Here is a 12991-nt window from a genome sequence, read left to right on the forward strand (position 1 = left end):
CGGGTACCTTCATCCCCAAGCCAGAGCACAGATTTAATTGTCAGATATGTCTACACTGCGGTATAAAACCTGCCGCTGGCCCTGGCCAGCTGACTCGGGCTTCTGAGGCTGAGGCTACATACACATGACCGCTTGCATCAGTGTAAGTTACCTTGCTCAGAGGTGCGAATAAGCTACCACCTGAGAGATGTAAATTACAATGACCTAAGCAGGACAGAGCTATGTCGGCACGAGAAGCTCACTTGCTGCCGACGGGGACTGGAGTAATTAAGTGGTCGGGAGAGCTCTCTCCCGTCCGTGTAGAACATCTGCACTACAGCTGTGCCGCTGTAAGCGCCGTAGCGAAGCCAGCGCCTTAGGCTAGGGATGTTTAAATGCAATGTAGACTTCCAGGCTTAGGATGCAGCCCCAACTCTGGGACCCTCCCACCGCGCAGGGTCCTACAGGACGGGGTCCAGCCCAAGCCCAGAAGTCTACACGGCAATTAAACAGCCCCTTAGCCCAAGTCCCGTGAGCCTGTATCAGTTGGCACGGGCCAGTCACAGGTGTCTACCTGCAGTGTAGACTTACCCCTAGAAATCTGAGTTTTTAAAACATGATTCAGGGGGTTTTTTTAAACCAAAAGAAACAAAGACAATTTGAATAGTTTTATAAACCTAATTCCCCTCTCTCCCCCAGTTTATGAGGTTTATAAAGCGTTCAACTCCAGGAGCTTCTCTCTGCCCCCAGCACTGTTCTAGACCCACCTCCCTCACAACTCTGCACTACGGAATCACCTTTTGCATGGCACAGCTTATAACAATCATCCTGACTGATCACAGCTGCCCTCACTCAACTAGCCAAGAGAATTCTATAACACATCTAAATATCAGCCAGCCTTATCCACTCTCCGCACGGCAAAGGCTAAGGGTGGGAAATGAAAGGAACCTCAAGATAAAAAACCCACACGGCGCAACACTCATGCACAAGCCTCAGGGATAACTCAGCACAAATTAATATTATTTGCATAGCAGCAAGTGCATGTAGCACTTTAAAAAGAAAAAGGCTCAACTCTCAATGTAAGCATCATCGAGAGATCACTGAAGTTCTGGGGTCAACATGGTTACATGCCTATCACCCAAAAATACTGAGCAAGCAGCAATTGTGATCCATCTGTCAGCACGCCCTTCGCTGTCGCAGAATCCTTGTTAACAGAGATTACTACATTTTGATGGCGGAGGCACTAGAATTCAGGGGATTTCACCACACAAGGCGTTACTGTGCTCCTCAGAGCAGCTTACGTTACAGATCTGAAGTCCTAATTAGTGCACAAAATAAAACAACTCAGGTTTCCTCTCTTCCCTGCCAGGATACCAGGCACCTGTGTTATCCAGAAACATTTGGGCCTAGAGACTGAGAATGAGTGCAAGTCAATTCTGATGTGTTTAGACAGTGATTTGAGAGACAGTTCATGCGTGTGTGGATGAGTGTATGAATTCAGGAGCATATGGCTTGCCTTTGGGGGATTTCTTTTTTTCCTCCTCTGTTTGGGTTTGCAATACCATTGGGCCCAAAAGAACTTTCTATGGCATTTTGTCTGATCAGCTAAGAGGGTTTTTTTTTTTTATGAGAAATTAGCTTGATTATTTGATGAGTGATAAGAACTAACAAAGCATGTCATATTATTTTTATTCCTCCACGTTATGGAGGTTTTAAATTAATTTGTTGCTCATTAAAATGCAGGATTAATAACCCTGAAAACTGAAATCCTCCCTTTATCCATAGGGCACGAACAGGATGAGCAGCCTTTCTCCCCACATCACCCCCAGCAATGACTGGAGGGACCACCTCTGAGGGGATCAGAGGCTATTTCTAACTCTAAGGCCTTTTTACTCTTTGGAAGAGGATGGATGAAGTAATGAGTTTAAGGAAGAGGACTAAGAGATGCAAGCTCTACTCCTGCCTTTGCTGCAGGCTTCCTGTGCAGCTTTGGTCAAATCACTAACTCTATGCTTCAATTTTCCCCATTTGTAAGATGCAGACAGTAAAAATTATCTTAACACTTGAGGGTCCACCCTTACGTGAACAGCCACTTACTCTGTGAGCAGTCCTATTAACCCAGTGCAAATACTCAGAGGGCAAGTCATTATTCAACCTAAGTCAGAATGGCAGGATCAGGCCCTCACTGTGTTTATAAATCCTTGGAGTGGAGGTGCTACAGAGGTGCATAGACATCGAGAACCAGACCGCAACCACCAATTTGTCACAGGTAGGACCACTGATCATTCATTGGATGGGAACAACTTTCAGAGCAGCCAAGAACTAGAAGATATTTCTTTGCCAAGCAACATTTGGTTGCTGACAAAGACTGCTGCATTCCCACCAGCAATCTCACAATGGGGAAAAGGCTGACACATCTAAATGGTATGTTTTCTGATAGCCTGCCTGTTTTCCTACAGAAATCAATCCTACTACTACTTCTCACAATTAATATATGAGATGCCTTCTAGGAGCCCAGCTCTTTCTACACTTGCTACTCGTAAATAATCTGTAAAAGCTTCTCATCCAGTGAGAGGAGTGAAGATTAAATATTTGCTTTGGAGGGTGCAATTTTCTGCCAGAATGTTTTATTGGAGGTACTCAGTGTCTCATGGTGAGTTGAGGATCTCTTCCTCAGAGCAGAATAAATAAATAAAAATAACTGCTGTAGAGGAGGGCCTAACAGATACCCAGTTCCGCTTTGGGCATAACTGATTGATACCACTTCTAATTAGCAACATTTGTAAAGTTCAGGCCTTCTGTTCCTGACATGTATCACGCATATCGGTTTAGCTGAACTCTGCTGTTCCAAGAGGCGAGCAGCTGATGGAGTATTAACAAGCTAGGGATGGCAGATAATTTGCTCTTGTACCCATGATGCTAGAGCAACTCATTCTTAGAATGCAAACTTTGGGCCATTCCCACCCAGTGCCAAGCACCACTAACTCTTAGTGTGTTGCAAGGATCCCTCTCTAAATGGAACCATTTAGTGCTAGCCTGCAGACCTCTCTGCAATTTGCTACTAGCCTGGCATTTCTACCCATTCCCATTGGAGCTAAACCAGAGGTGGAAAAGTTTTAGAAAAGTCCTATTGTAGGTTATGATGATTTATTATTTGTATAGCAATAGTATCCAGGAGTCCCAGGCACAGACCAGGACCCCATCGGGGTAGGAGCTGTACAAACTCAGGACAATAAAACAGTCCCTGCCCCACAGAGCTTACAATCTAAGAGAAGGCTTAGGATTCCATCCGATCCTTTCTGGGGGAGACACTGTATTCCTAATCTAGATGTACACTCCTGAACAGGGCTATGAAACAGAAAAACCCAAGTGCAACAGCAGTCGCACCATCTTTTCATGACTCCAGCAAACAATTCTGCCACCAGTGTCCCAAACCAGCTCTTTCCCCCTAATATCGCATTTGCTCAGTGACTGTGTCAACTCCTCCCCAACAAAATCAAACACTTTGTTATGACCGTCCACCTAGCGCTGCCCCTCAAAGTCACTGAATTCAGCCACTTGGCCAAGGTGTCAATCAAAACCACACCACACCCAGGGATCACAACATACAGGTTTATCCTGTAGTTGACCAGATCCATCTGTAGTTATTTGCAACACAAAAAGGAAGTGCACTTGGATTTTAACAAGCCTTCTCACTTCAACACAAGGACAAAAGTGCTTGATGTTAGTGGCTGAAAGTCAAATGTGTCTGTTTTCATCAACTAACCCAACAGGATGCTGAGCTAAGTGGGTGCAATGGCTATTAACCCTTTCTGTAGTTCTCAGTGCCATATTTATGGTCAATAAAATGAATGGTTTCATATCATCATGCTAGCTTGTGCTACACATGATCATGAGACCACATGATCAGCATGTTCTGTACACAATGCCATAAGTGATTAATACCATCTGCCCACTCCCTTTCAGCAGAAGTTTGAGTAAAAGGGCCCCACGGCTGACCTATACTGTACCCTCCCTAATACCAGTCCAGGTGGCTGTCTCTCTTACTGTGGCTTGGTACTTCTTTCCCTTGATTCAATTCCCACAAGCTGTCTGACCAGCCATTCACTCGCTCTCCCTGTTGCGCTGCGCCATCCCTGCTGTATGAACTGGTAAGCTGAAGCTGCAGCAGACTTCGCCGGCCCTGTCCAATGCCAGTGAAAATTTGGGCGCTGCAAATGAAGCCACTGCTAGACATAAGCCCAGCACAGCCACTCAGAGCTAGGAGCAGTCTGAACGCCAATTATGATTTAACAAAGCAAATACATTCATGCAAGGGCAGCACGACCTTCGCTCAAGAAGCCTTACAAAACACCCCATAAGAAAGAGAAAATAAACCTAATAGCCGGGAAACATGCACACTCTTACCTGTCTGTAGCAAGCCAGCCCCACTGTCTTTAACTCCAAAGTGCTGCTGGATGTCTAGTAATACACCTGTAGAGAAAATGGAGAGAAGAAACTCAGTGCCTTATTCCTGTGAAATGTGCTGCAGGGATATGTGGTTTTGGGCAGCAACAGGAGGACCTGCAAAGCCTGCAGCAACTCACAACACACAACAACGTTCAGAACCTGTGCATTGACTTTAGGGTGACCAGATGTCCCGATTTTATAGGGACAGTCCCGATATTTGGGGCTTTTTCTTATATAGGCTCCTATTACCCTCCAATCCCCGTCCCGATTTTTCACACTTGCTATCTGGTCACCCTAATTGACTTCTTCTTTCTTGTGCATGTTTGTAACTTTGGGGGTAACTGGGGCCAGTAAATTACCAACAAGTGTCAGCAGGTTAATAGAGTGCAAAATGTTCACAATGAAACCCAAATGTATGAGGAGCTTGCCTTGCCCTGTTCCTTATTTATTATTTATGCTGCAGTAGCATCAACACCTAGGTGCTGTGCAGACACATAGGGAGAGGGGGTCTCTCTACCCAAAAGAGCTCACACTCGACCAGGCAAGACAGACAAAGGGTGGGAGAGGAAACAGAGGCATGGAAATAAAGTGACTTGCTTAAGGTTATGTAACAGGTGAGAGGTAGAGCCAGCATTAAAATCCATGTTTCCTGATCACCAGCCTAGTGTCCTATCTACTGGACCACACTGGCTCTCAAAACTCAGATCAAGTTCTTCAAATATTTCACCATGGTTTGCAAACTTTTCAAGCAAACCTGGGACTAGTTTCAAGTGACACTGTTGGGAGGCAGTCAGACTTGGGCAAATCCCCTCTCTGAGCCTTGGTTTCACCATTTATCCAGCTTTGGTGAACTCTTGTTTCTGATATTTTGGGGGGAAAGAAATGAAATCAATGGTTTAGTAAAAGGGGAAAAAGTGACTAGACATTATTTTAAAATAATTGAACAAAATACATCAACACGCACCCACACACGCACACAGTCTAAACACACTGGAGTGTTACATGTATATTTTGTAGGAAGTATCTACTTTATACATCTAGATTCTCATACTGCACCCAGCACAGGGGTATGAAGGCCTCACAAATTTAGCCATGTGAATGATGTTGTAGTAGACTCATTGAGTCCAGCCAGGCTTTGCAAGCCATAAGTCAAGGTGTGCTGAGTTGTTGCAGCATAGTCTTTTACAGTTACTTATGATGGGCAAATATCTCCAAAGGTTCAGAGGTTCCATTTGGGTCAGATAAGGATCCAAAGGCTTCCAAGCTAGTCCAAAGTTGAAGCAAAGTTACTCCAACTTCTCTGGCCTGGAACATGCACACTCACTTGCTTTCTCAATTTCTAGCACGTCCTTGTTTTGGCCAGATAGCAAACAGCACATAAATAGCCTAACTTGTGGAACTGCTGCTTGTGGCTTCTACCAAAACTAGGAAATGCACGGAAACCCTCTCTTCAAGAAACTGGAAAGTTTTCCCAACTGTATTCAACACCTAAACAAGTTCAGATCCAGCTCAAAAGCTGGCCCTAGGTTTTAACCAGAAGGATTCTGCTTGTCCCTAAGGGTCATTAGAAGCAACTCTCAAAGTTAACTGGATCTCATTGGCCATAAAACATCTTAACTTTCAGAACAGTCAGGAGTCATGTCAAACAACAAGAACAAAGACAGATAAAACAGAGACAAGTATTTCCATTACTCCCATATATCTGGGATGGTAGCAGGAAAATTCATGGATTAAAAAAATGTAATAAAGAACAAAGAGAAGGAGAAAAGAAACCCATTTTGTGTCCCAACTGGGTAACCTAATAATGCACCATTTACTCCAGACGATAGCATTCAGGTTGCTTTTAGAATGACTCCAATCTCTGTCCACCAGCAATAATTTAGTCTCATATTCCCCACAAGTTCCTTTCCTTAATTCTCTGAATGACATAGATCTTTATATCTCTGACCTGAGGTATCATCTCCCTTCATTTCTATTCTTCTACCATGACCTCACATTGCTTTGAAAGCATTGCTGTGTTTTACAATTTCAGGATGTATACAATTCTACCAGTCCCTCCAGAACTTCTGGTTTGTTATTGGATCACAGATAAATCTCCACTGTCATAATTCTTCATTCACCTTCCCTAGGCTCATCCCATTCCTACCCTTCCACCATCCTTTGCTGCTTGCTTCCTTTTTTGCTTCATTAATAACCGGAGTATAGTCATCTAGGCAGAATCTGAGGGATGAAAATAATTTTGCATCTACATAGTGTAACCCACTGGGGTCAGAGTGTGTTCTATACTCCCTTTGATGCCTGAGCCAAGAGAATACAAGTCTATTACAGCTTAAGGGCCTGGCTCTCTAACTCAAGCTGTCGTGATTCCTGCTTTCAGTTCAATCCCTGGTGCTGGCCAAATTGTGGCTATAAAGGATGCGGGGGCTCATCTGGGAATAGACAAGTAAGATGCATTCAAAGAGGGTATGACGACAGTTTCATCTTTACAAAAATGAATCCCATCAACATCCCCAAAAAGCAGGTAAATTATTATCCCATATTCCCTATTAGGTAAGGAACACCACCTCTACTATCTACGCCAGAGTTTACCATCACCACTCAATCTTGCTCAGCTGCCATGGCAGAAATTGAACCTACTCCTGCCCATACTTAGCCCTTACTCTCCGCAGCCTAGTTTCACACAGCTACTCCAGCTGGAGATGCAAAACAAGGCAAGGTCACCAAAAGTTCTAAACTCCCTATGGTCTGATGGAGGCAATGGACATAACTCCAGAAACACATTCAGTGCAAGGCTGGGTATAAGGGCAGCCATGTCAGGTAGGGAAAGAGATGTGTGCTTATCTGCTGATCCAAGGGCAATTGCTCCCTGGTAGAAAGACCATTACCCTGGTGGAAGCCCAGCTGCTCACCAGACCCACTGTGTTGTGATCTCTCTCTGTTTTGCCAACGGAGGGCCAAGTTCCGCCCTGAGTTCGACTCCCACTGAAATCCCGATGAACCGGAATTTTAATGCTTACATTAATCCCCTGAGACAGACTGACTATTAGCATTATCTATAAATCTCAGAGAGATTAAAGAGCCCAGGCTGTGCAATGCCAAGCCAGTGACAGTATGATTGCACTGCTAACCACAAAGCTCTCAAGTTTGGTCTGAAGTTGATGGAAAGATTTTCAGAGCAGCTGGTGCTGGTTTCTAATGGGCACCACCTGATTTCTTCTCCCAAGTGCAGTTAGAAGCCTGCATTCAGAAGAGTGGTCTCTCATGGTAAAGCCATGTGGGTCATCATCAGGCAGGATCTATACCTCTGAGCTGAGAATTCCTAAGCACATAAGGCAAGCACAAGCTAAAAATATGCTGGTCACTTTTGATTCTCAAGCAAGGGGATTTGCTTGCTCTACAGGGTGCATTTTAGGGGGGCTGTGGGGTTGGGGAGGGCTCTCCACTCGTCAGTGAAATATGACAACAGAGCCATACTCCTCCTGGGTGGGGCGGGGGAAACAGTCTCATGTGGTTTATGGAGATCTGCATGATTAATTGGCATGAATTTCCTATTGCACTTTAAGCCCTTTTTGTATTCCCTTTGGAGCACAGGTGTTTTGATATAGGAATTGGAATAGTAAATTGGAGGCAGCAGGGAGCCGATGATGTAACACATGCACAGAATGAGTTTTTCTCTAGTGGAAGAGAGAGCATTGCTCCTCACTGTGTTCCTATTATGCTGGGGAAACACTCCTGCCTTTCCTTATTTTGCTCAGCTCTGCTTATTTCTGTCTGCATACCATGTATCAGTGACTCACCCAGATCTCTAATAAGATTCAGGGGCACAATTGAGAGAGGAGAGGTTTTTTTTTAAAGCAGGTAAAAACAGAAGCAACAACAGTGCCTTTGTCTCTTTCCTACACTGCTCTCAGATCTGTGCTTCTGGACAGTGGGAAGGTGGAGATAATCTGGAGCCCGCAGCAGGGCCACAGGAAACAATCATGTTGTTCGTTGAGCTGTGCATAGACGTCTCCCACTGGAGCACAACATCTGATGCAGCTGAGGAAAGGGATGCAGCCAAATGTGGCAGACAAAGGCTTTTCTAATTAGAAAGTTCATCTCTGTGTCTCAGGAGGAGCTGGGAACAACAGTGACAAGCTAACAGGTAGGCAACACCCTTCGTGAGAAATGGCCTCTTGCCATAAACTATTACTGTAGGGGATGTGTTTACGACACACATATACAGATTATTATTATAATTATGGTGTGTTATTTGTCAAGCACCATCACTGTACTCAGGCCTGAACAAATACACAGGAAACATGGCACCTCCCTGCCTCAAACAGCTTATCCCCTGAATCAGACACAGTTAAGTGTTCACAGTGTGCTTGGCACTGCAGAAGACAAAACACAGGCAGACATAGAGAAGACAGGATGCGGTATAAAGCCCAGAGGAGGAAATGACTAGAATTGTTTATTCTGACTATTATAATTAGTTCTGTTATATTTATCTAGAGTATTATCACTGTGATATCTGAGCACCTAACAAAAAGTTTAGAAGTGGACATCGGAACCTTGAAAGAGGGATCTGGAGGAGGAAAGGGAGAACTGGAATGAGCATTTCATACATAGTGAGCAGTGTGGAAGAATACATGGTAAAGCAAATGAATGGAGAATTGGGGCTGACACCATATGCCTCCGAAATCTGAGGGTGTCTGACACCTGACTCAAGATCCAGATTCCAATTTGGCAGATGGCTGTCTCTCTCTTTACAATAGTTTAACCTCAAACTCTAATCTGAAAGACCCTAGCTCTGCGACACTCAGATTTCATGTCCAGTTTTTGCAGCTTGAGCCCATCTCTGACTTTAAGGAAGGACTTAGGTGGAAACAGTTCTGGTGGGCACATAGACTCATAGACTTTAAGGTCAGAAGGGACTATCATGATCATCACAGGTGCCGGCTTTTTCCTTTGCCCTGGGGTGCTCAAGCCCCACTCAGCTCCAGGCTCTGCCCCCACCCCGCCTCTTCCCTTCCAGTTCTGCTCCCTCCCCTGAGCGTGCTCTGTATCTGCACCTTCCCCTGCCCCCCACAGCACCTCCTGCATGCTGCGGAACAGCTGATTGCAGCGGACAGGTGGCACTGGAAGGGAACGAGAGGAGTTGATCAGTGGGGTCACCGGCAGGTGGGAGGCACTGGGGGGGAGCTGGCTGCCAGTGGATGCTAAGCACCCACTAATTTTTTTCCATGGGTGCTCCAGGACTGGAGCATCCAGGGAGTCGGCACCAACGGTGATAAGCTAGTCTGACCTGCCCATTGGAGACCAAAAAACCTCACCCACTAACTCCTGAAATTGATCCCTAACATCAGGCTGAGTTACCAAAGTCCTCAAATCATGGTTTAAACTCTAAAGACTTCAAGTTACAGAGAATATTGACCTCGTGGTGCAAAGGTAGCGCGTCTGACTCCAGATCAGAAGGGTGTGTGTTCAAATCACATCGGGGTCAGAACTGGCTGCTTTTTGGGGGAGATATAGCTCAGTGGTTTGAGCATTGGCCTGCTAAACCCAGGGTTGTGAGTTCAATCCTTGATGGGGCCATTTAGGGATCTGGGGCAAAAATTGGGGATTGGTCCTGCTTTGAGCAGGGGGTTGGACTAAATGACCTCCTGAGGTCCCTTCCAACCCTATGATTCTATGAATTCACCATTTACACTAGTTTAAACCTGCAAGTGAGACGATCAGTTAGACCCTGAGCATGTGGGCAAGATCCTCCAGGCAGAAAAAATTCTCTGTAGTAACTCAGATCCCTCCCCATCTAGGGTCCCGTCCCCGGCTGTTGGGGATTTTTGCTACTGGTAGTTGCCAATGGGCCACATGCCATTGTAGGCAGTCCAATCATCCCATCCCCCCTCCATAAATATACCAAGCTCAATCTTGAAGCCAGTTAGGTTTTTTGCCTCCACTTGGGAGGCGGTTTCAGAACTTCACTTCTCTCATGGTTAGAAACCTTCACCTAAACTTGTTGGGGGCCAGTTTACATCCATTTGTTCTTGTGTCCACATTGGCTTAACTTAAGTAACTCCTCTCCCTCCCTGGTATTTATCCCTCTGTTGTATTTATAGAGAGCAATCATATCTCCCCTCAGCCTTCTTTTGGTTAGGCTAAACAAGCCAAGCTCTTTTGAGTCTCCTCTCGTAAATTAGGTTTTCCATTACTCAGATCATCCTAGCAGCCCTTCTCTGCACCTGTTCCAGTTTGAATTAATCTTTCTTAAACATGGGAGGCCAGAATTGCACACAGTGTTCCAGATGAGGTCTCACCAGTGCCTTGTATATTGGTAGTAACACTTCCCTGTCTCTAATGGAAATACCTCGCCTTATGCATCCTAGGACTGCATTAGCCTTTTAGCATGGGTGCATCACATTGACAGATCATAGTCATCCTGTGATCAACCAATACACCCAGGTCTTTCTCCTCCTTTGTCATTTCCAACTGGTAAGTGCCCAGTTTATAGCAAAAATTCATGTTGTAAAATGAATGACCTTGCACTTTTCACCATTACATTTCACTTTTCATTATTCCCATTTCTATTATTCCAGTTTTCAAGGTCATCTAAATCTTCTTGTATGATATTCCGGTCCCTCTCCATATGGACAATACCTCCTAACTTTGCGTCATTTGCAAATTTTATTAGCACACATTCACTTTTTGTGCCAAGGTCAGTAATAAAAATGTTAAATAAGATTGGTCTCAAGACCAATCCATGAGGAACTCTACTAATAATCTCCCTCCAGCCTGACAGTTCCCCCTTCAGTATGACCCATTGTAGTATCCCCTTTAACCAGTTCATTCTCCATCTTTTAATTCTCATATTAATTCCCATCTTCTCCAATTTAACTAATAATTTCCCATGTGGAATGTATCAAATGCCTTATTGGAATCCATGTAGATGAGATCTACTGCATTTTCTTTGTCTAAAAAATCAGTTATCTTCTCAAAGAAGGAGATCGGGTTGGTCTGACACGATCTACCTTTTGTAAAACCATGTTGTGTTTTATCCCAATTACCGTTCACCTCTATGTCCGTAACTACTTTCTCTTTCAAAATTTATTCCAAGACCTTGCATAACACTGAGGTTAAACTAACAGGCCTGTAGTTTCCCAGACCACTTATTTCCCCTTTCTTAAAAATAGGAACTATCTTAGGAACAATTCTCCAGTCATAGGGTATGACACCCGAGTTTACAGATTCATTAAAAAACCTTGTTATTGGGCTTGCAATTTCATGTGCCAGCTCCTTTAATGTTCTTGGATGGAGATTATCTGGGACCCCCAATTTCGTCCCATTAAGCTGTTTGAGTTTGGCTTCCACCTCAGATGTGGTAATTTTTACCTCTGTATCCTCATTGCCACTCTGCCACTACCCCTAAGCTTTTCATTAGCCTCATGAAAAACTGAGGCAAAGTATCCATGCCTAGATAATCTTTAACCTCCACTCTATCCTCAGTGTTTAGTGGTCCCACTTCTTTCCTTGTTTTCTTACGTATATGGCTATAGCACCTTTTATTGTTGGTTTTAATTCCCTTTGCAAGGTCCAACTCTGCTTGGCTTTTGGCAGTTCTCACTTTATCCCTATGCTTTCTGACATCCAAGAGGTAGCTTTCCTTGCTGATCCCTCCCATCTTTCATTCCTTGTAGCTTTTTGCTTTCTCTTAATAACCTGTCTGAGATGCTTGCTCATCCAGCCTGGTCTGCAACCCTTCTCTATGAATTTTTCTCCCTTGCTTGGGATGCAGGCTGCAGACAGAACTTCTGCAACTTTGACTTAAAGTAATTCCAAGCCTCCTCCACATTCAGATCCTTGAGTTCTTCAGTCCAGTCCACTTCCCCAACTAATTCCCTTAATTTTTTAAAGTTAGCTCTTTTGAAATCAAGGACCCTAGTTGCAGGTCTATTTTTGTTCATCCTTCCATTTAGTTTAAAGTGAATTAGCTCATGATCACTCGAACCAAGGGTGTTGTCTACAACCAGTTCTTCTGTGAGGTCCTTACTATTCACCAACACAAATCTAAAATGGTATTACCTCTTGTTGGTTCAGCATAACTGCCTACTGCTGGATTTCAAACTCTGAAACAGGTTGTGCTGGCCACTGTCAGAGACCAGTTGCTGGACTAGATAGGTCTGATCCAGTACAGAAATTCCTAAAGCAGGAAGGACATTTGACAGAGGGGTAAAGAGGCTAGCCCAAACATAGGGTGGACGTCACAAAACGAGATTTCAGACTGACAAGCCATGGACCGAAGACCACATCACACACATTTTAAATGCTACCTGTGTGTTAAGATCCTATTAGCAAACTTTAGTCGCTATTAATTTTAAAAGTATTAATTTGTTAAAATGTGTATCACTGAAAAATACCAAGGGCCTTAAAAGGACATCACAGTCCAAGGATACAACTCATTACACTAAAGTACATAGCTAGACCTGCCAAGCTAGGACTCATGCCCACAGTTGTACTCAATCCCCCACAATCCTGAATTAAGCAGACAGCGGAATGGCATATACATGTCTGACAATGAGCAGAC

At 44.3% G+C, this 12991-nt stretch overlaps 1 protein-coding gene and 1 non-coding gene across 4 annotated transcripts in view; one reads left to right on the forward strand and one right to left on the reverse strand.

Annotated features, from left to right (window-relative positions):
* The window catches only part of SPNS2 (SPNS lysolipid transporter 2, sphingosine-1-phosphate), a 176803-nt gene that overhangs the window by 124271 nt on the left and 39541 nt on the right, over nt 1-12991 (reverse strand). For all 3 annotated transcript variants that reach the window (XR_007353145.2, XM_048823826.2, XM_048823827.2), the window contains exon 2: nt 4387-4452. Coding sequence is in view for 2 of the 3 variants with exons in the window: in XM_048823826.2 (XP_048679783.1) it covers nt 4387-4452 (66 nt within the window). In the remaining variant the exon portion in view is untranslated. The remainder of the gene's footprint in view (nt 1-4386; nt 4453-12991) is intronic.
* On the forward strand, nt 9842-9913 carry TRNAW-CCA (transfer RNA tryptophan (anticodon CCA)). Its single transcript has one exon. It is a non-coding gene; the product is annotated as a tRNA-Trp (tRNA).

This window comes from Caretta caretta, chromosome 17, assembly GCF_965140235.1.
Source record: "Caretta caretta isolate rCarCar2 chromosome 17, rCarCar1.hap1, whole genome shotgun sequence".
Classification (NCBI taxonomy): Eukaryota; Metazoa; Chordata; order Testudines; family Cheloniidae; genus Caretta; species Caretta caretta.